The following is a 25,900-nucleotide window of genomic DNA, read 5'->3' on the forward strand; positions in this document are numbered from 1 at the left end:
GGAAATACGCATCAACCATATTAGCCTGGAAAAATAGAGAAGGGTGAGAAAGATACTCTGTGGTATAAGAAGGGAAGAGAGGAAAAATACTGTTGAACTCTCCAGAACCTTTTATTATAGCTTGTATTAAAAAAAAAAGAGAGATAGTAAATGTTTTTCGACCTGGTTTATTTTAAAGGGCTGACACCTCTGAAGCTGCAGGAAATATTGGCAAAACATATTTACTTTCAAGACTGCACACAGTTACTATATTTGTATTTCTCTATATTTGAAGGCATGTTTTAGAGTTAAATCTGCAGGCTGCAAAGTCCTAGTAAATAGTTGCCTTATACTAACTGGACAAGTCATATATTGTCCTAAACCACAAAACAGTTGCCTCTGGCATAGTGTCTGGGTAAATCCAACCAATGTAAATTTTAGTAAATTTGTGATTTATGTCTTAGCTTGCTATGTACACCCAGTGAAGTATGGTTTATTTAAGGAAGCATAGCTTAGATGTGATTATCTGAATACCAAGTTGCTTTATGAAACTGTTAAAACATTTGTTCATTTTTTATTCATTTATTAAATTTATGTTGCCCATCTTATCAATAAGGCAACTTTGGTGGCTTATTCTGGGTGGTTATTTAAATATACAACTTATTGCAGTGTTGCCTCCATTAACTGGTAGCAAATCTCAGTTTCAAATATGAATCTTTTTTTGGCTTTATCTTGAGATACCGATAAGTGATCCTGGAAGATTTTAACATATGAAATATTTACTATTACGCTCTGGCTTCTTACTATAACTGTAGCATCATTATGAGCACCGATTAAAGTATTTATCCAACATTTCTATAAATCTGATCTGACCTGTAAGGGATTTCTTTCTATATTGTGGTAAGTCTTAGATCACTAGTAGGATACTAACTAGAACATCTGCATCTCCTTTGTTGGGTGCCACAATGTTTCCAAGTTTAAAGATACAGGGAATATCTGCAAACAGCAAGCTCATAACTTTTTTAATCCTTAAAGTCCCATATCACCTGGGATCTGTTCATCATAATGTATTTATTTTTATATTTAATGTTTCTAGATTGCACATCTCCCTCAATGAGGGTTTCTGAATGGTGTTTTTATTAAACTTCTGGTCTTTAATCTCTATTGGTATCTGGTTTTTATCTGAGATAAAAAAAATATTTGTCAAATACAAATCCATGTAAAATTTAATGTCATTGCTATTTATCCTTAGCTAAAAGAGAGCTATTTGCTCTAGGAAGGGGCAATAAAGTTGCAGTCTGGCTCTTAATTCATTAGCAAGGAGCCAGCATTACATGTAACTTTTTTTATATTGTATCAAATATAATCTTGAAGCAGGACCCCCTATTTCTATTTAATTTTATTGTTTTAGATAGTTTGATTGACTATGGTTAGGATCTTTATATGTCTTATCAGTGCCACCAAACAAATAGATGGAGGTAAAGAATATTTTAGAAAGTGCCAAACATTTATAAGAAATAATTATAAAGAAAATGAAACTTCCAAAGTATAAACAGGCAAATCTTTTTTACTCTATGAAAACAAACGCGTTGCCCCCAGATGAGTTTAAATCTATCACTTCATTTATACTTTGCTGTACTAGCAAAAGTCATTCAAAAGCAGCTACCTCTCTCTCCTCTAGATAATATTTCTTATGGACAAAGACATTTTTTCCATCTATCTTAATATAAGAAAGGTTGATAGATATTATTTTTATAAAAGGTGACCTCCAAAGGATTATATTTAAAAAGAAAATGGATATGAGTGCACCCTGCATCTTTTTGAAAGGAAAAGAGGCACATTATTCTTCTTCTATTATATGGCCGCATTTTTTTAAAAAAAGATCTATGGTTTAATGATGTAATTATTGGGACCAGGTCCAGATTCCAGTCATCCTCAGCCCTGAAAGTTCACTAAGTGACTCTGGGCCAATCATATCTCTCAACCCAAACCACCCCAGAGAGTTTTTGTTGTGGGAAAATTTGGGAGACAAGAGACAATATATGTAAAGTTGTGGTCTTGCAGGAAAAACATACAATACTTTAACACTGATAAATTACTAACTAAATCGGACTTATTTTAATTCAGCTTATTAAAAGTTTCGCTTTTAAAAACCAGGGTAGACTTCATAAGGCTGAAAATTCAAAGACTGAATTTTAAATCTGATTCATGTTGATTTATTAGATAAATAAATCCAATCTCTTTTACTGCTAGATTAATTAATTGATTTAACTAATCTCAAAATACTAGGCAGGATCACACCACTGATAACCATACCTTGGTTAAGTAAACCATTAAACCATGCTTCTTTTTTTATTGTATAACAGAGAAAGAATAATGTGCCTCTTTTCCTTTCAAAAAGATGCAGAGTGCGCTGGTATCTCATTTTCTTTTTAAATATAATCCTCTGGAGGTCACCTTTTATAAAGTTTAGGAAGTAAAAACATTCTAGGGGAAAAAGCAAGAGCAAATAGTTTTCATCTTGCTAAAAGAACCACATGGATAAGTCCATTAAGTAGAAAATCTATTCTTCCGATCTGAAATGCCATGACATTATTGAAGAAAACAAACAAAATAGGATAAGGCTCTGCCTGCTATCTTGAAAATTTAAACAAGGATGTATATTAACTCACTGCCTAAATTAAAACATCAATGTATTAGTAATACTGAAATAAAAGTCATCAATGTTTTCATATATAATTGGCATCAACACTTTGTAAGGAATCCTTTCACTTTTTATCTTACATAAAACAAACGAAACTAAAAATAAGAAAACATATACAGTATACCATACAATATCTGGAACTACGTCACCCCTTTTCTTACCATATTAAGTTGGGACCTGTTACCCAGTGGTGGGCTGCCAAAATTTTTACTGCCACAGTGTGGCCGTGACTTATTTTGTGGGTGTGGCTTAAACGTCATGTGACTGGATGGGAGTGAATAACCGACCAAGATAGGTATTCAAATAGGTGCTTGGACTCTTTTTCAGTTGATTAAGACACATTATTTGAATAGCCACAAAAAGGACAAATGATAAACAGCATTATTTGTTGAAGAGCACAGTAACGTTTTAAGGTTTTGTACTGAATCCTCAAGGTTCAGTATGATAAGTAGCTCAATTTTCTTTTATTGCTATAAAAGTTCATTCTAGATAATGATTAAAATTATTAAAGCGTTTATGGGTAAAAACATACTATTTAATTATTTCCTATTTTAAAATAATTAAGGATCATACTAAAGTACTAGAGGAGGAAGGACAATAAAAAACTATTAAGTATTCAATAAATAGTGCATAAACTTACTATCCCCACTGTGTCCCCCCTCAGGTGAGGCCAGAAACCCATTACTGCCAAACTTGTTACCAGTGAAGGACTGAAATTTTTTTTACTACCACACACTGTGGGCATGGCTTATTTTGTGGGTGTGGCTTGCTGGACATATGACCAGATGGGAGTGGCTTGACAAGCATGTGACCGGGGTGGCTTAAAGGTCATGTGACTGGCTTAAAGGTGGCCAACTTGACGTCACTCACGTCAAGGGTTTGGGTTAGGGCTAGGGTAAGGGTGCCTGGCCTCTCTTTGCCTCAAAGAGATACAATGTCCCTATTTATTTACTGTTACTGAACATCCAAAATATACTATTTAATTCTATATATATATATGCCACATGCACATATATTACACACAGACACACAAAAATATACATTATCTACTATATAAACTGTATGTGTACATACACACACACACTCATAGCTTTTCTTAAATTATACACATTCAACCTCATTTACTGCAACAGGAAAAACATACCCAGAGGGAAAAAAAGGAAAAAATGCAATTTTTTTTTACCAGTTCTGTGTACCTGACCTTACCCATAGGCAGTGTTCCCTCTAATTTTTTTTCGGTGTGGGCGGAAAACTATAGTGTCTGAGCAGCAGTCACTTCAGGACTGGGCGGCATATATATATATATATATATATATATATATATATATATATATATATATATATATAAATTTTTTAGCTGAAATATATATATATATATATATAAAATGTTTTAGCTGAAATATATATATATATATATATTTCCCTTCTATTTTATTGAAATTAATAATAAAACAAAACCAAAATCTATTACTATTAAAACTAAAACAACCAGCAAAAACAAAAACAAAACTATTAATAAATCTATGCTTTAAAATCCACTTAAATAGTTGAGCTAGTTTCAAACTAGATTTTGATTTTCTTTCTCTCTTTCTTGCTCCCATTCTTTTCTATCTGTTTCTGTCTCTTTTCCTCTCTTCCTCCCTCCCTCTCTTTACCCTTCTCTTCTTTCTCTCTCCCTCCCCCCTCCATCCCTCTCACTCTTTCCCTCTTTCTCATCCTCCTTTCCTATTTCTCCATCCCTCCCTTTCCTTCTTTCTCTCTTCCTTCCTCTCTTTTTTCTCTCTGTCTTACTCTCTTCTTATTTTTCCTGCCCTGCAACACCACTCACTCGCACAAATATGTTTTTTGGGGCCAGAAGCACGGGGGCTTCCTGGGAAACTTTCCTTTTTCCCTGGGACCCGGAGAAGGCGGCCGTCGGATATGGGGTGAAAAGGCTCGGAGGCAAGAGCCCCGCCATCACCCCGAGCAATTTGCGTAACGAAGTAGACTGCTGAGGCACCGGGCAGTACCCATGGGAAGGTTGGGGGAATTGCGACAGGGCGGCGGCCGAGCTTGGGCGGTGGGGGAACCGCGGTAGGCTGGCGGCTGGTTCTGGGAGGCCACGGGCGGGCCGCGGCAAGCCAGGGAAGCCGCGGCAGCGCGGGAAGCCGCGGTAGGCTGCCGGCCGGGTCTGGGAGGCCACGGGCGGGCCGCGGCAAGCCAGGGAAGCCGCGGCGGCGCGGGAAGCTGCGGTAGGCTGCCGGCCGGGTCTGGGAGGCCACGGGCGGGCCGCGGCAAGCCAGGGAAGCCGCGGCGGCGCGGGAAGTTGCGGTAGGCTGCCGGCCGGGTCTGGGAGGCCATGGGTGGGCCGCGGCAAGCCAGGGAAGCCGCGGCGGCGCGGGAAGCTGCGGTAGGCTGCCGGCCGGGTCTGGGAGGCCATGGGCGGGCCGCGGCAAGCCAGGGAAGCCGTGGTAAGCTGGCAGCCCGGTCTCGGCAGCGGCCAGCAGGCCGCGGGAAGCCAGGAAAGCCGCGGGAAGCCAGGAAAGCCGCGGGAAGCCAGGAAAGCCGCGGGAAGCTGGGGAAGCCACGGCGGCGCGGGAAGGCGGCCGGGTCTGGGCGGTGGTGGGCGGGCCGTGGCAAGCCGGGGAAGCCGCGGTAGGCCGGCGGCCTGGCCCAGGGCCCCCGGTCATCACCCCCCACCCTTGTTCCCACCCCCACCCCATGGATGCTTAGAAGGCTTGGCAGCAGACCGCGCCGCCAGACCCAGGGACCCCCAATGGTTTTCTTACCTTACCGGGCCAGCAGCTAAACAACCATTTGGCTGCGAGGGGTGTGTGTACACGGAGAACGTCTGGGATTTAAGGGGCGGGGAAGAAAGCGGGCCTATAATTGGCCCCTTTCTTTCCCGCCTTTACTTGAAGGAACTGTTGCTGCAAACTGTTGTTTACAGAGCAGCGGCAGTTCCTTTAATTTCAAATTCCGGCGCAGCGATCGGTCCTGTGCGCTGGAATTTGAAATTCCCGGGCTGGGGGTTAAAAACCTCTGCGCTATAGCGCGCTGCGCAGCTTAGAGGGAACTATGCCCATAGGAGCCCATCATTGCTGTTACCACACTGCAATAATCAGGGGTGTTTACAGCAAGGGACAAATGACAAAAGCAGATTTTTATAACACAAGCAATTTCCCCTTTTTACATGCATTGTGATACATGTAAATATGAAAGAAGTAATGCATTCAACAGAATATTGCATATCTACAAAAAGGGTCAGAGTTTGCATCACCACAATGCAATACTTGGGATCCTGCAGACTAGTATAGCAACACTACATCTATATGGCATTTTTAAAGCCTTTACATTGTTGTAACAGTAAAACCTTCTCTGAGGGAGATGGACAGTTTAGAAATAGGATATATCTATATTAATAAAAATGTAAATATATCGTTGTTAGGGATGACAAATCTCAAAAAGTATTTAACCGAATGCTTTGAAATATTGTTACAATGTTCCATTTGAACACAGTCCTTTTGATATACCTATATTACCGTATTTTTCAGAGTATAAGGCACACTTTGTTCCTCCCTAAAAGAGGCTGAATATTCAGGTGCGTCTTATACTCTGAATGTAGCTTTTTTTAAAGCTTTTTCCCCCCAGCCATAACTAGGTGCCTTGCAGGTTCTTTCATTGTTACTCTTTGCAAAGAATGTTTTCCAAGTCCTAAGTCTTTGCAGTTTTTTTTCATTGCTCTACTTATTCCGAATGTTTTTTTCCAGCCTTAACCAGGTGCAAATGATTTTCCCAGCTCTTACTGGTTTGCAAGCTCTTTGTTACTCTCTCTGAATAAGGTTTTTTAAAGCCCTAACTAGGGGATAAAATACAGTGTTCCCTCGATTTTCGCGGGGGTTACGTTCCAAGACCTCCCGCGAAAGTCGATTTTCCACGAAGTAGCGGTGCGGAAGTAAAAACACCATTTTTGGCTATGGACAGCCAAAAACTACCCCCACGCACCCTTTTTCAAGGCAGCACAAGGAGCCGGGCTTGAAATTAGGGCAGGGAGCGACGAAAGTGCGGAGGCCGGCAAAGATTGCTTTGAATGTCGGCTGCCCCCACCCCCCAGCACCTCCGGCCCCCTCGCCGCTACCGCCCGCCCGCCCGATCCACCCCTCTCACCGGCTTTCTTCAGACACGGGTCCTCCTGCAGCAGCGCTGGCGGCTACGGCTTCTCATCCTCCTCATTTGGCCAGTAGCCGCTCTGAGCGCTTTGAGAATGCCTGCCTCGCCCCTCTCACAGTCCCTTAGCTGAGAGTACTTTCATCCCAGCTATCAGCGAGGGGGCTGCAGGAGAGGTGGGGGCAGGCGTTCTCACAGAGAGGGAGAGGGAGAAAGAGAGAGAGAGCAAGAGGTGGGAGAGTGGAAGGTAGAGAGAGAGAAAAAAATGATAGAAAAAGGGAGAAAAAAGAGAAATGAGAAAATGATTGAAGCAGAGAATGACAGGAAAGAAAGAGAAAGAGAGAGAGAAGTGACTCTTGGTGATGACGTATGACGTCATCGGGTGGGAAAAACCGTGGTATAGAAAAAAAACCGTGGAGCATTTTTTAATTAATATTTTTTGAAAAATCGTGGTATAGCGTTTCGTGAAGTTTGAACCCGCGAAAATCGAGGGATCACTGTAATATGCTGAAGCTGACCAGACTCAGGATGCTAGCCAGATGAATATTTGGTAAGCAGATTTTTTTCCCTTATTTTCCTCCCCCAAAATAAGGTGTGCCTTATACTCCGGTGCGTCTTGTACTCCAAAAATACGGTACATAGATATTGCACCTGTGACAGGTAAAAACTGGTCAAAAACACAGGATTCCCTGGTGAAAAAATAGGAGGCGTGTTTTGATTGGCTGGTGAAAAGACAGGTAGTTGCTTTGCATGGCGATTGGTGACAAACATAGCAGGCATGTTTTGATTGGCTGCTGATCAACTGCCACAGGAAAATCTCCTTAGAACATAAAGGAGACAGGTTTGGCTGCAAACTGTGAGGTTTGCCACCCATGCTTGGGTATAACCAAGAACCTTACGAGGTAGGCCGGTCTTATCATACTTTGGCAAATGGGCCGAGCCAGTCTCTTAAAAGCGGGGGAGACAGGGAGGGAGAGAGAGAGAAATCCCTTCAAATGTTAATCCCTTCAAACTTTGCTATTCTGAATAATTTTACCAGGGGGTTAGACTAGAATACCTCCAAGGTCCCTTCCAAGTTTGTTTATGTTTTTAACTGCCACACAAAAATTTCCTGAGAACATAAAAGGAACCATAGATTATAACAATAGATGCAAACTGAACACTGCCATCTACTGGCTGGATAATTTTGTAGATGTTGCAATTTATAAATATAAATACAAATGTAAATGTTTGTTTGCTCATGATCTAAAATCTCCGATCCCCCCCCCCCCCACAAATGCTTTGAAAATTGCTCTAAAAATAGGTTTGGCTACAAACTCGCCTGCTTGAGTGGAACCAAGAATCTTGTGAGGTAGGCCAGTCTTATCGTATTTTGGCAGATGGGTCGGGCCAGTCTATTAAACCATGGGGGACGGGGGTGGGAGGGAGAGATATGTACAAATGTCACCTATTCTCTAATGTTAATCCCTTTAAACTCTGTGATATAATTGAGCAAGGGGTTGGACTAGAACCCCTCCAAAATCCCTTCCAACTCTGTTATTCTGAATAAATTGAGCAGGGGTTTCAAAAATGTAAACGTGCACTTTCTCATTTCTTTCTTTTCCACTTAACCAGACTGAGCCACAGCAACGATGGCTGGGTACAGCTAATAAATAATAAAATAAAACAAATTTGGCGAGAAAAAATAGAAAGAGATGACAGAGTGGACCCAGGGTCATTCTAGGAGATAAAAAAAGTTTTAAGGGTAAAACTAATGCAAAGTTAATGCAACAATTTTCAACTTATTTCCCCTGAAAAAGGCAAAATAAGAATCCAATTTACATAATGAGGATAAGGGCTACAGAGATGTTGCTAGGCTGTGGATTTGATATTGATTAGAGAAGACTGTAAAGCACTATGAAGCGGTATATAAATCTAAATCCTATTACTATCGCTAGTAAAAACTGTTGGCCTATAGTCAGTAATGCTAAGTAGTACTATATTAATATTAATATTACTGTACTACTTATTAATTAAGTACTTAATAGTACATTAGTACCTCTAGATACGAGTTTAATTTGTTCCAGAGCGGAGCTCGTATGTCGATCAACTCGTATCTGGAACAAATGGCTTTAGACTTTGTTTCCCCCCCCCCCGACATAACCAGAAGCAAGGATTCTTGCGCCACCTAGTGGAAGCTCGGCTCGTATCCTGAATTTGAGCTCGGGTGTCAAACAGAAATTTCGCTCCCGTCGTGGCTCGTAACTTGGAATACTCGCATGTGGAGCAGCTCGTATCTAGAGGTACTACTGTACTAATATTACTCACTATTAGCTACCTAAGCAAAGCCATATATTGCTAACTCTGAGATCTACCTGGCTGGGTTTCAGGGTCTGCATTAGTCTCAAGACCATGGCTGGCATGGAGGCAAAATAGTTCAGTCCTTTCTGGACTTCTAGACCAGGTTTATGAACTGGTTCCCTGTCTTTTGAGGTTGAGGAACTTCACCTTCCATATTATGAGGGTCATACGTCAAATTAAGCTCAGGAGTCAATGGCTTCTATAGCAGCCATAGGCCTGTTTCTGTGGAACTCAGAAGCAACACATGAAGGGGGGCACACTTTGGTCTTTGCCAGTAAACTGGATGGGGAAGGGAATTACCCCCATGATTAGATCACTTCCTTTTCTACCTAAGATTGACTAATACTTGATACCTCCACTGGGAACAAACCTATTCTTCCCGGGTACCATAGTTCCCTCTAAGCTGAGCAGTGAGCAATTGCTCACTTAAAAATCATCATCAACTCAGAGTTTTTCAAACCTGCCCAGAAGCCGAGAGGGAAAGAGTGAGAGGGAAGGAGAGAGAGAGGAAGAGAGGAAGAGAGAGAAACAGATAGAAAAAAGAGAGGAAGGAAAAGAGAAAGAAAATCAAAATCTAGTTTGAAACTAGCTCAACTATTTAAGTGGCATTTTGATATTGATAGAGTTGCCCTATTATGAGCTCACTGTTATAGACACACAGTACAGTATTTTATTTTGAAATTCTCTTTATTGAATCAGGGTGGGTTTTTTATTTGTTTTTTTGTTTGTTTGTTTGCTTGTTTATTTATTTATTTATTATTTCTGTGTCGCCCAGGCCCGAAGGGACTGCCGCTCAGACACTATACTTTTCCGCCCACCCCAAAAAAAAATTTAGAGGGAACACTGCCGGGTACCCCCCATATCATGATGGCTTCCAGAAAATGTTTGGGGAACTTCCTGACAAGCTGGTGGTGAATCTGTTGAGGGACTGGTTCACTATCTGCATTGTGATGTGACCTGGACTCTTGATGAAATCACATGAGTGGTCTTCCTGTCATCAAATCCCAAATGGCTCCTTGGTTTACTGAAAGCCCGCCTGTGGGAAATTAAATTACAATAGTAATGCTAGAGTGCTGATGGAGAAAACCAAGAAGTCAATCTGACCGAGCATTAATACATGCCTAATTTAGGATCATTCAATGGCAGTGTGAGATGTGAAATACTATTTTTTCTTCTCTTTATTGAATCAGTGAGCTGCTGTTCCGAGGCTGTGTTTCAGATTGGGAAACAATGAACAAGAGCCCTCCTATCACACCCCCAGTTGGCATTATCAATTAGAATGTAAAAGACACCAAGCTGAGCTGATAGCGGAAATTTTGAATAATTCAGAGAAGCAGCAAACACTATCCCTGGCTGGCCCCAGAATGGGTGGGAATGGATATTTTGCAATATCCTTCCTCCAGGAGGAGGGTGGTGAATGGAGATTTTACAACATCCTTCCCGTCATGCTCACTAAGCCATGCCCACAGAACTGGTAGGGAAACAATTTGAATTTCACCCCTGCTTGAGTCCCTTCACACCCACAAAAGATCTAAACTCCAGGCCACCTTGAATTTTATTGCCACTTATCTACCACCAATTTGCTTAGTAGTTCAGATTCTTGTAAAGAGCTTAAGCTTGCAATAAACGTCTTAGTTATTTGAAATGCCTGGATTTCCTGATTTCTTGCATTTGACATTAATCTGAACTATGCACCAAAAATTTCATGGAGCCCAGAATACCCAAGCCATGGCTTTAGATCTCAGAACTGCAGCAACAGCACTCTGGGATCTAAACCAGATCTATGCTCTTTTAGAGATGGAATAGAACAGTGTTTCCCAACCTTGGCAACTTGAAGATATTTGAACTTCAACTCCCAGAATTCCCCAGCCAGCAAATGCTGGCTGGGGAATTCTGGGAGTTGAAGTCCAAATATCTTCAAGTTGCCAAAGTTGGGAAACACTGGAATAGAAGATGAAGTAAGAAATTTAACAGGCAATGTTCAGTAACTGATTCAGCAAGTACAGATCCTGACTCAAAAAGGTCTTCTGCAACAACTGCAGCACCTGCCCAGGCACAACTGCCAGTTCCTTCTACACTCTTCTCCAAGATCCCCAGGTGCCCACCACAAAGATTCACCGGAGAGTCTGATGAGAATATTCCTAGGGCAGCACAAAGTCTTTATCAGCGGCCAATAGCAGATCAAGTTGATTGTTTTAATAGACGTTGCTTCCAAATGAGCACTTCCATTCATTGAAAGCAATGGCTCCATCGTGGATAATTTGCCAAACTTCCCCACAAGATTTGGAGAACACTGTGGAAACTTTTGAACAAATCTGCCAGCTACACTGGGACAATAACTCTGTTGAGAACATAAGTTGAAGACTCCAATCTCCTCGCAGCAGCTCTTGATTGGAATCAACACAATGCAGGAGATGGAAAGCAGCATAGAAAAAGCCATGGAAGAGAAGGAAGCCAAGGTGGATGGGTGGATGATATAGGAGATGATTAGACTGAGACTGAAGGAGGGGTCAAACCTTACACCAGCCTTGAGTCCCTTCATACCCACAAGAGATCTATGTCCAGCCTACCTTGAATTCCATTGACTTTTATCTACTGTCAATTACCTTTATCATTTCAATGTTCTGGATTTCCTAATTTCTTGCACTTGATATTAAGCAGCATGTTAATGGCAAAGCCACCTCTATTCACTTCTCATCTCCTTGTGAGCTGGATCCAGAGTTACCTGGATTCCTTGTACCTGAAATCTTCCGTTAAGTGAGTAGTGTGCTAAGACATCGTCTGTTTATAGCTTGGATCTCTGCCCCTGCCAGTTCCTTCAGACAGCAATCGAGGAAATGATTCCTTGGATCCAGGCGACTTAGGATATGATTCTACAGTGGTCTTGAAGGAAGCTGTGATATGCACAATAGATTCCTTAAACCTATTGCCATTTAACTCCCTCAAGTAATAAAAGATCTGAAAATGTTAGTCCTGTCCTCTCCAACAACATCACAGCATCAGCAGCCCAACTCCCTAGAGAAAGACAAAGTGCAAATCCAAGCTGGAAAAGATTGCCTATTCTGCTACAATGTATTAACTTCAGTATACAAGCTAGCATGGAAAACAGATGGGCATCAACTACCCAGGGACTGAGAGGAATAGTGAAAACTACAGAATTGAAGTACAACACATTCTAAAAACAGCACTGGGACCAAGCAAAAGACTGCAACTTTCAATATTTTTGACTCTTGAAACATAAATGGAGGGTAGGTGTTTATGTAAGTAGCAAACAACAACAATAATAGTACCACCTGTACTGGAACTTGCAAACAAATTGCTTGAATTTGTAGGTATCTTCCCATTATTCAGCTGTTTTACTCTTTTCAGATGAGACTTTCCATGGTAATGAAGCTGAACTTGTGCTGCTGAGTTCAGCTGAATATTGCACGCATCACAAAAGGAAAATATCATCTTCTTTTTCTCTTTACTTAATCGATAGTCTGGCCTATCATATTTCTGTCCTTTATCTTCAAAGTCCCTTCGAACTGCTGATGGATTCATACTTTTATCTCCAGCCATATGGCCAGGACATACTGGATGCTTGATATCTGCAAAAATGAAGAAGGGGATTGTGGGGGAAGAGAAAAAGAAATAAAATATTGAAGCTGAAAACTAAATAAAATAGTATCATAGAATCAGCATCTTCAGAAGACATTGCTTTATTATATGCTGCACACTAAAGGATTCAATTAGGCTAATAGTAAAAATAAAAATTATACAGCTTCATTGTTAACAGTTCTGCAGAGACTGCTGTTCATGCAGAAATATAAAGGCTTATGACACAAGCTATAGTCCACCAGTAAACAAAAAATTATTCACATTTTGGCAAAGTACAGTCATTATCTTCTTTTTGCAAGTATCTTTCAGATGGAAATTTCTTTATTGGTATGAAAATATAATATAAGATACAATTTCTTTTATTCCCACTTTTTCCTTTTTCTTTTAAATACAGAAATACCGGTGAGGGTATATGTACACACACACACACACACACACACACATGTACATGAGAGAGAACATAGATATGCACATAAATACCACTCATGGGAGTGAGAAGGGATTATATGTTTACATCTGTTTGTCTTTCTATCTATTTATTTATCAGAAATAGAAGAAGAAATAAAATTCTCATGTGTAAAGCACATGGACTATGTTATCTCATACTGGAGTATGCATAGAGCAATACTATCTTTCCCTGCACCTCCATCTTCTAGGCCCTGTTCTGCCTGACCAGGCTCAGGCATTCATTAACGGTCCAGGAAAGAAGGTCAGACACACATGTTCTTTGCTAATCAGCAAACTTGTATTAAACATAAAAGAAAAGGCTAAAGAAAACTGTCCTGATTTTCAGGAGTAAAACACAGTTCGAGGCAAAAATTCAGCTAGATACAAAGTTCATGAAAAAGCAAACAAATACAAAATTCACGTAGCAGAAACGTTCCAGGAGTTCTCTGAATTCTCAAGGCATGAGAGCAACAGCTAGTCCCAGAGTTTTCAACTCCCACTTGCCTGACAATGTTGAGTTGAAATCCAAAGGCACAGAGTAGAGGCTTCAAAGCAGGAACTACAAAGCCACACAAACCACACAGATAAACATCCACAGTTTGCCTCTGCCTCTGTTCCCTTTTGTAACTGTAGCCCTCATTATGGGAACCACACCCAGCCCTCATTCTGTGGACCACACCCAAACACAGGTGACACCATAATCACCGTTGATAATCCCTTAATTGAGCCCTACATTGCATTGCTCTACAGCTACGCATATGGATTATCTGTTCAGCATCCGAATCCAAAGAGGAGAGGCTATCCGACAAGCTGCCTGCTAAATCCCCTGGGCTGTCTGCCAGTTCCTGTGGGCTGTCTGCCAACTCCTCTGAACTATCTGCCTCATCCTCTGGGCTGTCTGTCATGTTTTCCTGGCTGTCAGCCAGGCTTTCACAATCACTCTGTGATGCATCTCTCACATATGTGGGGGCAACAGCTGGCCCAGGCCAGAACACAACAGGCCCTAGAATCTAGGGCTTCCCAGATTTCCTGGTTGCTCATACTGCAATACATTGTCAAGATAAAATGAAGGCAGTAAAGGCAGCTGGGGAGGCTGCAGGTTGAAGGAAAAGATAGATAACAAGAAAAACAATCAATAGCACCAACAGCTTTAACTCCCTTAAAATATTAGATATACGTAAAAACCCAACACAAATTATGACAACAGGTTTCTGCTTCCACAATATTTTTTACTGTCTTCAAAATCGTTTCATAAGAAGCAGGAAACCTCCAAAGCAGATTCTGTCAATATGAAGGATACTGAATGATACTGAAGGAGCGAAACTGCTTCTTCCAAATATTAGTTATGCTGATGGAAACATTCTACTGGATTTAATCCATCCAGTTGAACATTTTGAACAACCAAAATGTTAATTTCCCTGATTTTAATTGTTCAAAAATGCATTTGCCTTTTTCTAACTAAACAGAAATTCTTGCAAATTTATTTCTTGAAACTCTCAATTGCTTTTAAATGTGCATTGCAACTGTCTATAGTATGATTTTTCCTTACTGGTTTAATGAAGTCAATGGAAAAGCATATAAGGAAATCTTGTAATGATGATAATAATGCTAGACAGGTAGTAGGGTTACATGAGGTCTATTTTGAGAAATTAATATTTGCTGAAAGTTGTGAAAATGTCCATGTATAAGGTCACACTATTGCCCACTTTGTAACATGGAAATGAAACTTAATATGCCTGGGGAAAACATAAGAATTACAGTAAAACAAGAGATGAATCAAGAAAGGTTACGAATGAATCCCAGAATTATGAGATTGGATGGAATCTTAAAGGTATTCTAGTCCAATCCTTACCCATGATAGAGATTGTCAGGCAATTGGCTGTCTAACCTTTGAAAACTTCCACTGACAGAAGAGGCTGTTCCACTATTTAATAGCTCTTCCACTGAAGTAAAGTCCTCCTTACTTCAAGTTTGTATCTCCCTCTGTAAACCTTTACCCACTGGGTCTTCTCCTACCCTTAGTGCTACAGTCCCTGAGTGCTACAGGCAACAAATCTATACTGTACTTCCTTCCCTGTGAAAACTTTTAGAAGACTACCGTGATGGTTACCTTTAGCTTTGTCTTATTTTGGCTAAATACATCCAACTTTTTTAGTTGTTGTGCATAGGATTTAATCTCCAAATCTCTCGTCATCTTTGTTCTTCTTGGAAATCTTTCTAGGTTCTTAGCATTATTCTTATTTTGTGACAACCAGAACTGGATACAATATGCAACATTGTAGATGCAGCCTGACTAGTACCCCATGGAGTACAATTAATCACTGCCTCTAATATTGATATGGTACCTGTTGATGGAACCAAATACTGTATTGGAATTTTTTTCACAGCAGAAACATATTTTGGGATCAGACTTAATGGTTGGTTTAACCACATGCTCATATCCTTCCTGGAAATGCTACTGTTGAGCCAGGTACTTGCCTATCTTGTACCCGTGCACTTCTTATTACTGAACTGCATACAAGATAGGGCCAATGTTCAAGAGTGTTAAGATCCTTTTGAACCTAAAACCATTTTGATGTGTTAGCAATCCTCCCCACTTTTATCTGTCTGCAGAACTGATGGCCAGCCTTTATATACACTCATCTAACTCATTTATAAAACAAGTAAAGCATATAAGAAGTCTCTTTATTAAAGTAGTGGCAAAACCAAAAACAGAAGCAATAAATAGAAAGTACAACTAGATGCTAAAATAAGAACAAATCCATCAAATTAACTTTCAAAATGGGTGTCCTCTGGGTAATGGTAATGTCACCAGCTAATCCTTTCAACTCAGAACTGCCTTAAATGGTGCCTCCAACGTAAATGGAATTTTAAGACAACTGATGAAAGAATTGACAAGAATCTAAGCAGCAATGAAACTTACAAGAAATGAAAGAACTATTAAAGAAAATAAATTTGGGGGGGGGGATCTTTGAACATTCAAATAAACAAGGATTGTAAGAAAGTGCCCAAATTATTGCAAATTATTATTCAAAATCAGAAATCACAAAATAATTGGTAGCTTTTTAAAATAATACTAATATAATATAATAATATTGAAAGTCCACAATCTTGTGCTAATCCCGACTCCTAAACTTTGTTTAATGGGAATTTTGTTCACACATTCAATTAAAAAGTCACTAGGTAGACACGTTCTTTTTTTAAAAAACAATTATGTCAAGAGAGTTTGATTAGTAATATTTTTGGTGTCAATTATACAAGATTTTCTTTTGTACTTGACATTCTAAGAATCTAATGGAAATATTCAAACTGTTGCGTCTTGCATTTATATTTGATCATTTAGTTTAGAGACCTACTTATGATCTGTTTAATATTGTTACCAATATCTACTGTTGTTTGAAAAAAAAGAGAGAGACCATAGTGGATTGTCCTCAAAACCTGGCTGGCAGGTCTTTCTCTCCGCTTTTTGAAAGTACTCCAACATATTGCACAAACATGATTTAACAGTGGAAAATCCCCGCTGTCGAAACTGGAAATATCTTCCTTGGTTTCACTGAGGCTCCCTGTTATTCTTTAGTTCTGGTAATGAATAGCTTTCCAATTTGTAATGTAGGTATACACCCACCCACCCTTATATATACTGGTATATGAATGGCTACATACAGAAGGAAATATATTTTTTTTGAATTTGCTTATTATTATTTATTCAAATGGCAATGACTCTTGTTACAAGGATTACAATGTCCAAAGATTAAAACCAATAAGAAAAACCAACAATCCAAATAACAAATATCCAAAGTCACAGATATCATTTCAATTACAGTACTTAAAAGAACAATAAACACCAACACGAAGCCAACTGAAATATCTAAGGGAACATTCAGGTTTTAAAGCCTTAAAAAAGCTAGCCAGGTTGGGAGATTTAGATTTCCAGGGAGACACAGAGACAGTGTCTCTGTTCCAAAAGGCAGGCAGTGCAACAGAAAAAGCATGCATGACTTCTGAGTCCAGTATGATGGCATTGCTTTATGGAAGGGATCCAGGGTGTGTTACTTGTTAGTTTTTGTGAGGGAAACAGAAACAACTAAAAGCAGGCAGTCCTTTGAAAAGCGTGGTAATGACTACCAGGAACATCAAAATCAGGAAGCTAATAACACAGAGAAATACTAAGAATACTGAAATGTAGGATGGAAGTTCAAGCATATCATAATCTTAATTTCAATAATTTCTTTTATCATGCATTTTTTAATGGAAGCTATTTGCTGCCAAGACAGCAGCCCATCTGTTAAGAATCTTTAAATGCTATAAGTCCCTCAAAGGCATGATATAATATTTCAGCTAATCAGATTAAGTGCTTGCCCATCTCTGTTACCAAATAACTTTTTATTCATAAAGATAATGGTGCCAGAAATTGGCTCATCTGCCCTCATATAAAGACTTGAAGTCAAAATTTCAGTGATCCCAGTTAGCTTATATAAATCCTCTGCTTTAACATGGTAATTTAAAGCAAAACACACACGCACACACAGAAAACTGTCTAAAACGATAATGTGTTCAGTAAAATTAAGAAAACCATGTTTTGTTCCTGTATTAAGTCTGCAGAAAACTGCTTCATTACTTTGGTTGATATTATAGTGTGTTGCTTTTTTCACAACAGAAAGTAACAAATATTGTCAAGTTAAGAACCTATGAGCAAAGTTGAGATTGATTCATGTCAATTTAATAGGATGGGTGATAAACTAAATCAAGAATGCCTACAGATGTTTTGAATTTCAATTGCTATTACTCCCAGCAATACAAACAATGCCACACAGTTGTGGCAGTTTAGTGCAAATTCTTTAAAGTAGGTCAGGCTGCCTATTCATGCATTCAAGAAAGCAAATATTTACCATGTAGTTATGATGCTTTTTTCCAATTCAGACAAGATCTAACTCTAACTGGAATTAACTTATAGTTTTAGGTGCCTAGGAACTATAGCTGCTCTTCTCTATTATAATTAAAAGGCTAGTAATTCTCACTTGCTCAAATATTTTATTTCTGTTCAACTCTTCGAACTTCACTAGCTGCATACAGTCTGTTGGAAAGTGAACTACTGTATATATGATGACATTGCTTTATGTACTGCAAGGCTTTAGTCCTCAACATTTACACATACACCCTCATTTTGTTGCCAACTTCTGCTGATTTTGCCTAATTCTTCAGAGAGGAGCAGCATACAAATCTAATATAATAATAATAATAATAATAATAATAATAATAATAATAACAACAACAACAACAACAACAACTTCCAACAGTAGTACATTTTATATATGTTTTCTTTGTAGGATGGATATGGTTAGTTTGTAATTAATGTTCCATAGTTGTCCCCATTCTGTCAGATTAATACTTCTGATTTTCACTATATTGCACTATAATAAATTCATTGATCTTTATAGGTGCCGCCAAATTTTGTAGTTTAAATTTGGATAACTTTCTTTGGAAAAAACATATGAATATTTATTTATTATTTATTTATTTATTGGATTTGTATGCCTCCCCCCCCCCCCGGGGATTTGGGGCAGCTCACAACATATCAAAACAACATACAATATACATATTTTAAAAATCCAATTAATATAGCTAAAAAACTTTTAAAATTCTAATAACATTTAAAATCATTTATTCCCATTCACACAGCAGGACATACTGCAGTCGTCGGCCAGGGGGCTAGGGTCTAACGGCCTCAAGCCTGGCACCACAGATAGTTCTTTAAACTTTTACGGAAGGTGAGGAGGGTGGGGGCAGTGCGAATCTCTGGGGGGAGCTGATTCCAGAGGGCTGGGCTCCCCACAGAGAAAGCTCTTCCCCCAGGTCCTGCCAAACGACATTGTCTAGTTGTCGGGACCTGGAGAAGGCCAACTCTGTGGGGCCTAACTAGTCTCTGGGACTCATGCGGCAGAAGGTGGAGGTAATCTGGTCCGATGCCATGGAGGGCTTTACAGGTCATAACCAACACTTTGAATTGTGTCCGGAAACCAATCTGCAACCAATGCAGGCTGCGGAGTGCTGGAGAAATATGGGTATGCCTTAGAAGTCCCATAACCGCTTGTGCGGCTGCATTCTGGATTATTTGAAGTTTCAGGACACTCTTCAAAGGTAGCCCAATGTAGAGAGCATTGCAGTGGCTGAACCTCGAGGTAATGAGGGCATGAGTGACTGTGAGTAGAGACTCCCTGTCCAGATAAGGCCGCAACTGGTGCACCTGGCAAACCTGGGAAAATGCCCCCCTCGCCACAGCCAAAAGATGATGGTCCACTGTCAGCTGTGGATCGAGGAGGATGCCCAAGTTGCGGACCGTCTCTGAGGGGGTCAAAATTTTCCCCTCACCAGGGTAATGGACTGAGAGATGGGAGTGTCCTTGGGAGGCAGAACCTATAGACACTCCATCTTGTAGGGATTGAGTTTGAGCCTGTTAGTATCCATCCAGACCCTAACAGCCTCCAGACACCGGCACATCACTTCCACTGCTTCACTGAGTGGACACGGGGTGGAGATGTATACTGAGCATCATCAGCATACTGATGACAACTCACCGTGTGCCCTCGGATGACCTCACCTAGCGATTTCATGTAGATATTAAATAGCAGGGGGGAGAGGACTGACCCCTGAGGAAATTCACAAGGGAGAGATCTAGGAGTCGACCTCTGACCCCCACTAACACTGACTGTGACCAACCAGAGAGGTAGGAGAGAATCACTGTAAGATAGTGCCTCCCACTCCCAACTCCTCCACTCGGCAGAGAAGGATACCATGGTCAATGGTATTGAAAGCCGCTGAGAGGTCAAAGAGCACCAGGATAGAGGATAAACCCCTATCCCAGGCCCGCCAGAGATCATCCATCAGCATGACCAAAGCAGTTTCTGTGCTGTAGCCGGTCCTGAATCCTGACTATTGAGGGCCCAGATAACTGGCTTCATCCAAAGACCATGGGAGCTGGAGTGACACCACCTTCTCAACAACCTTCCCCATAAAAGAAAGGTTGGAGACTGGATGATATTTGTTAAATATAGCTGGATCCAGGGAAGGCTTCTTAAGGAGGGGGTGCACAAGTGCCTCCCTGTAGGGAGCCGGAAAGGACCTCTCCCTCAAAGAAGCATTGGTAATCTCCTGGACCCAGCTCTGTGTCACCTGTCTGCTGGCTAAAATCAGCCAGGAGGGACACAGGTCCAATAAACAGGTGGCAAAACTTACAGCTCCCATGGCCTTGTCCACTTCATCAGGTGTTACCAGGTCAAACTCCTTCCATACAGATGGACTAGGACGGGCCCCTGTCATCCCGACTGACTCCATACGAGCTTTTACAAGTGTTTGGAATATATAATAGCAATAGTTTTGAACAGATGATATTAGAATCTACCACATCAGGCTGGGAAGGTGTCTTCTTTTATGTTACTTTGATGCATTGGCCGGAATCATCTAGAAAACACTGATATATGCCAAAGCTGTATTTAAGTATTTTGTTTGGGAATTTTGGCCCATTCAAAACTTGCTGGGGTTTTTAATAAGAGATTGCCTAACTCCTTGGTAGTGTTGTCAAGACATTACAAATTTAATACTGTATCTGACGCTAAACAAATATTATGCAATTTCCCTGTATCAGTCTATGTTATCATTTCATAAGAAATAACTAGATCTATAGAGAACATGTTTGAACCATCCATGGTAACAAGTTCTACTCGTTTAGCATATTGCTATTGAGTAGGATATGCAAAATGGCTTTTGTGCACAAAGTCCAACAATGCTGACAGCAACATTTGAGGGCTTCTTATTTTCCTCAAGGAAGTGCTGAAAATATTTCTTATGTTACATATAAAAGGTATGATTCTTTACCTTGTTAGATAGCAGATAGCTTCAAAAAGCAGGAATACTGCATGGACAGAAAAAGATTAAAAGTGAGAAAAGTTATAAATTTTATTAGAAACTGCTCACTAAACCGATGCTTACATAAACAATAATATCCTTTTATTTTACAGTTATGGATAAAAGCAGCCTTTTGGATTGTAATACTGGAGTCTGGACAGGGCTGCTTCTGCTCTTCAGAAGCAAATTTATGACTTCTATAGTATTTCTTTACTTAATAGGCATTATGCACAAAAAGAGCCTTCCTCATACATTGTAAATTATTGACAGAATTTTGCACTGGATTTTATAGAAAGGATTTGAATCTCATCCCAGAAAGCATTTGACCTTCACAAAATCAACAGAGATTTTTTTATTCCTATATTTGTTCCCCTTACTTGAAATGAACCTAAGATCTCTCATCCACAGTTCGGCGGAGTCTCTTGCGGAGGCCTGGAATACGGCTGCTGCGGAGGCTCTCGACCGGATTGCGCCTTTGCGACCTCTCCGTGGCGCTAGACCCCGTAGAGCCCCATGGTTCAACGAGGAGCTCCGGGAGTTGAAACGCCAAAAGAGACGTCTAGAGAAGCGATGGAGGAAGAGTAGGTCTGAATCTGATCGAACACTTGTAAGAGCTTTTATTAAGACTTACAAAGTGGCGCTCAAGGCGGCAAGATGCGCGTACCATGCCGCCTTGATTGCATCAGCGGAATCCCGCCCGGCCGCTCTGTTTAGGGTGACCCGCTCCCTTCTTAACCAGGGGGGAGTTGGGGAGCCCTTGCAGAGTAGTGCCGAGGAGTTTAACACGTTTTTTGCTGATAAAGTCGCTCAGATCCGGGCCGACCTCGACTCCAATTGTAAAACAGAGTCGACTGACAACGACTCAGTCGAGGTGACTGGGGCACGTACTTGTCCACCTGTCTGGGAAGAGTTTGATCTGGTGACACCTGATGAAGTGGACAAGGCCATTGGAGCTGTGAGTTCCGCCACCTGTTTACTGGATCCGTGTCCCTCCTGGTTGGTCTCGGCCAGCAGGGAGGTGACACGGAGCTGGGCCCAGGAGATTACCAACGCTTCCTTGGGGAGGGGAGTTTTTCCATCACTCTATAAAGAAGCGCTTGTGCGCCCCCTCCTCAAGAAGCCCTCCCTGGACCCAGCAATACTTAACAACTATCGTCCAGTCTCCAACCTTCCCTTCATGGGGAAGGTTGTCGAGAAGGTGGTGGCACTCCAGCTCCAGCGGTCCTTGGAAGAAGCCGATTATCTAGGTCCCCAGCAGTCGGGCTTCAGGCCCGGTTACAGCACGGAAACCGCTTTGGTCGCGTTGATGGATGATCTCTGGCGGGCCCGGGACAGGGGTTTATCCTCTGTCCTGGTGCTCCTCGATCTCTCAGCGGCTTTCGATACCATCGACCATGGTATCCTTCTGCACCGGTTGGAGGGGTTGGGGGTGGGAGGCACTGTGCTTCAGTGGTTCTCCTCCTACCTCTCTGGCCGGTCGCAGTCGGTGTTAGTGGGGGGTCAGAGGTCGGCTCCGAGGTCTCTCCCTTGTGGGGTGCCTCAGGGGTCGGTCCTCTCCCCCCTGCTATTCAACATCTACATGAAACCGCTGGGTGAGATCATCCAAGGACATGGGGTGAGGTATCATCAATATGCCGATGATACCCAGCTTTACATCTCCACCCCATGCCCAGTCAACGAAGCGGTGGAAATGATGTGCCGGTGCTTGGAGGCTGTTGGGGCCTGGATGGGTGTCAACAGACTCAAGTTCAACCCGGATAAGACGGAGTGGCTGTGGGTTTTGCCTCCCAAGGACAATCCCATCTGTCCGTCCATTACCCTGGGGGGGGAATCACTGACCCCCTCAGAGAGGGTCCGCAACTTGGGCGTCCTCCTCGATCCACAGCTCACATTAGAGAACCACCTTTCAGCTGTGGCGAGGGGGGCGTTTGCCCAGGTTCGCCTGGTGCACCAGTTGCGGCCCTATCTGGACCAGGACTCATTACTCACAGTCACTCATGCCCTCATCACCTCGAGGTTCGACTACTGTAATGCTCTCTACATGGGGCTACCTTTGAAAAGTGTTCGGAAACTTCAGATCGTGCAGAATGCAGCTGCGAGAGCAGTCATGGGCTTACCCAGGTATGCCCATGTTTCACCATCACTCCGCAGTCTGCATTGGCTGCCGATCAGTTTCCGGTCACAATTCAAAGTGTTGGTTATGACCTTTAAAGCCCTTCATGGCACTGGACCAGAATATCTCCGAGACCGCCTTCTGCCGCACGAATCCCAGCGACCGATTCGGTCCCACAGAGTGGGCCTCCTCCGGGTCCCGTCAACTAAACAATGCCGGTTGGCGGGCCCCAGGGGGAGAGCCTTCTCTGTGGCGGCACCGGCCCTCTGGAACCAACTCCCCCCGGAGATCAGAACTGCCCCTACTCTTCCTGCCTTCCGTAAACTCCTCAAAACCCACCTTTGCCGTCAGGCATGGGGAAACTAAACATCTCCCCCTGGGCACGTTGAAGTTATATATGGTATGCCTGTATGTGTGTATGTTAGTATAGGGGATTTTCTTAAACTTATAATATTTTAATTAATTGGATTGTATTGGATTGTTTTTCACTTGTTGTGAGCCGCCCCGAGTCTTCGGAGAGGGGCGGCATACAAATCCAAATAATAATAAAATAAATAAATAAAAGATTTGGCAACTGACAACTATAACATTAACTTGCCGTTATAGTTTAGGTGCCCACATGTTAAATAGCAACATCTTCAGACAGAGATGGAGATATTATGTTTTTTCAATGGTGACCCACAGATAATTGAGCAGTCTCATCAATCTACTTTAAGCAAAGTTATTTTAAATGGCAAACGTTTCTAAATATGTTTCCTCATCTGTTTTTCTGTACCGATTGCTTTTTGCTACATTTTAAAATACAGTGCTACCTCTACTTACGAACGCCTCTACATAAGAACTTTTCAAGATACGAACCCAGTGTTTAAGATTTGTTTGTCTCTTCTTAAGAACCATTTTCACCTTACGAACTTGAGCCCGGGTGCGTGCGCTCTCTTACTGTGTATGTACTCTCTTACTACTGCAAGGATTTCCCAGCCTTGTGACTGCCACTGCTGGGATTTCCCATTTGCTTGCGGCCCCCACCGGGATTCCCCACCTCTGGACTGCCAACATTGACTGTTGCCTGGGATTTTTCCTTTGCTTTCCAGCAGCTGGGCGAGGTGCCCCCCTTCTTCCTCCTCCTCCTCTTCCTCTACAGCCTGCGGGGACAGCCACGTGCTCCCATTTGTCTCCCCGGCCAAAGAAGCGGCGGCCAGTTGAAGTTGCGGCCCAGAATCCTAATCCGGCCGCTGCTTCATCTCCCTCTGTCTGATCCACGGCAGCCCCGGTGAGCCTACATGGCTTCTCCATCCGGGAGAATCTGCTCTGAGTCCTCCTTGCCCCTCCTGCCCATCGGCCGGTTGAATTAAACTGTTCCAGTGTTGAATTAAACTGTTCCAGTGTTAAAACAGTGTTCTCCAGCTTCTCTTCTTAACTTTTGCTACGGATATAATGTAGCATGTTTCATCAAAAATGGGGTAATTGATAACAGTCATGGCCAATTGTGCCGGCCACTTCAGACTGCAAGGGCAGACTTTGGGTTGCTGGAAACTGTTTTGGTTTGGACTGCAGAGAAGATTGAAGATCTAGTTTCTGCAAAATCATCTGCCTACGCAATGCCTGCCTACCTTTTTCCAAAGCCAGGCAGGTCTTACGTGGGCCCCTTATAATCTCAGATTTAATAACTTTTGAAAGAGTGTTAGAGCCATACTTTAACAGTAGTTCCATTAAAATGAAACTAGGAAAATCACTTTTTAAAACTTATCCTACACTGAATAAGTACTGTATGGAAAGAATCAGTCTCCATCCTTATTACCAGGGCAAAGCTGAACTTTGTAGCTGGGACAGAATTTTTTTGCTGGCATGATTTTATGCCAGCACATGTCAGCAGAGTTAACATGGCCATCTGTAGTCAACTGGACACAATTTATGAGGTAGCCACATGAGGCTGGAAAAAAGATGCAGTTGTTTTAGTGATTCAAAAGGACATGCTTTCCACATGCTCCTGCAAATGCTTAAAAGGAAACAGAATTGAGGCTTGAACTATAACGGCTTTTACATTCCTAAAAATCATTTTTAGAGTCATTTTTCCTTTAGCTGTTTCAGCAGTTCTAGTCCCAGGTATGTGTAAACTAATGCACCCCATCAGCAATGGAGGAAGAAGATGGTGAATGTCATCAATGGGGGGGGGCAGTAGAAGTAGGCAGCAGTAGAGTGACGAAGCAGAGATTGGAAGAAAAGAGGTTGGTGTGGAGAGACAAGTACAGCAGGGAAGGAGAATGTGAGGTCCTCAGTATGCTATACCACGGTGTAAGCCTAATAACTGCAACCAGAATACCAGAATTTCTGTCACTAAGCAATACAATCACATGATGTTTCACCTAATGACAATTTTGCTTAGCAATGAAAATTCTGGTTCCAATTCAGTCAGAACTACTTGTACAGCCTTTCGGGGTGGGGGGTGGGGGGTTAAAGATGATTTTCAAGCTTAACATCTGAAATATTTCAAGTACAGTACAGTGGAACCCCGACATAAGAGCTGCTCTACTTAAGAGCAACTCGAGATAAGAGCTGGGAGGGGAGAGATATTTTTGTTCTACTTACAAGCCCAAATTCGAGATACAAGCGCCAAGGAGCTGTCTCCTGAAGCCAAACGCTAACTTCCGCGTTCGGCTTCAGGAGACAGC

The 25,900-nt window shown here is 41.8% G+C and overlaps 1 protein-coding gene and 1 long non-coding RNA gene across 10 annotated transcripts in view; one reads left to right on the plus strand and one right to left on the minus strand.

The window, feature by feature from the left end:
- ZNF385B (zinc finger protein 385B) overlaps nt 1-25,900 on the minus strand; it is a 263,645-nt gene that overhangs the window by 209,735 nt on the left and 28,010 nt on the right. For 4 of the 9 annotated variants that reach the window (XM_070731857.1, XM_070731856.1, XM_070731862.1 and 1 more), the window contains 2 exons: nt 21,089-21,125; nt 12,463-12,759 (listed from right to left, as the gene is read on the minus strand). The exons of 1 other annotated variant lie outside the window; for it this stretch is intronic. In XM_070731857.1, coding sequence (XP_070587958.1) covers nt 12,463-12,730 — 268 coding nt within the window. In that variant the 5' untranslated portion in view covers nt 12,731-12,759; nt 21,089-21,125. The remainder of the gene's footprint in view (nt 1-12,462; nt 12,760-21,088; nt 21,126-25,900) is intronic. 4 more of the 9 variants (XM_070731861.1, XM_070731863.1, XM_070731864.1 and 1 more) reach the window with 1 other exon arrangement.
- The window catches only part of LOC139156354 (uncharacterized), a 53,711-nt gene that overhangs the window by 9,971 nt on the left and 17,840 nt on the right, over nt 1-25,900 (plus strand). The window lies entirely within an intron of this gene.

The sequence above is a fragment of the Erythrolamprus reginae genome, chromosome 1 (assembly GCF_031021105.1).
Source record: "Erythrolamprus reginae isolate rEryReg1 chromosome 1, rEryReg1.hap1, whole genome shotgun sequence".
Classification (NCBI taxonomy): Eukaryota; Metazoa; Chordata; class Lepidosauria; order Squamata; family Dipsadidae; genus Erythrolamprus; species Erythrolamprus reginae.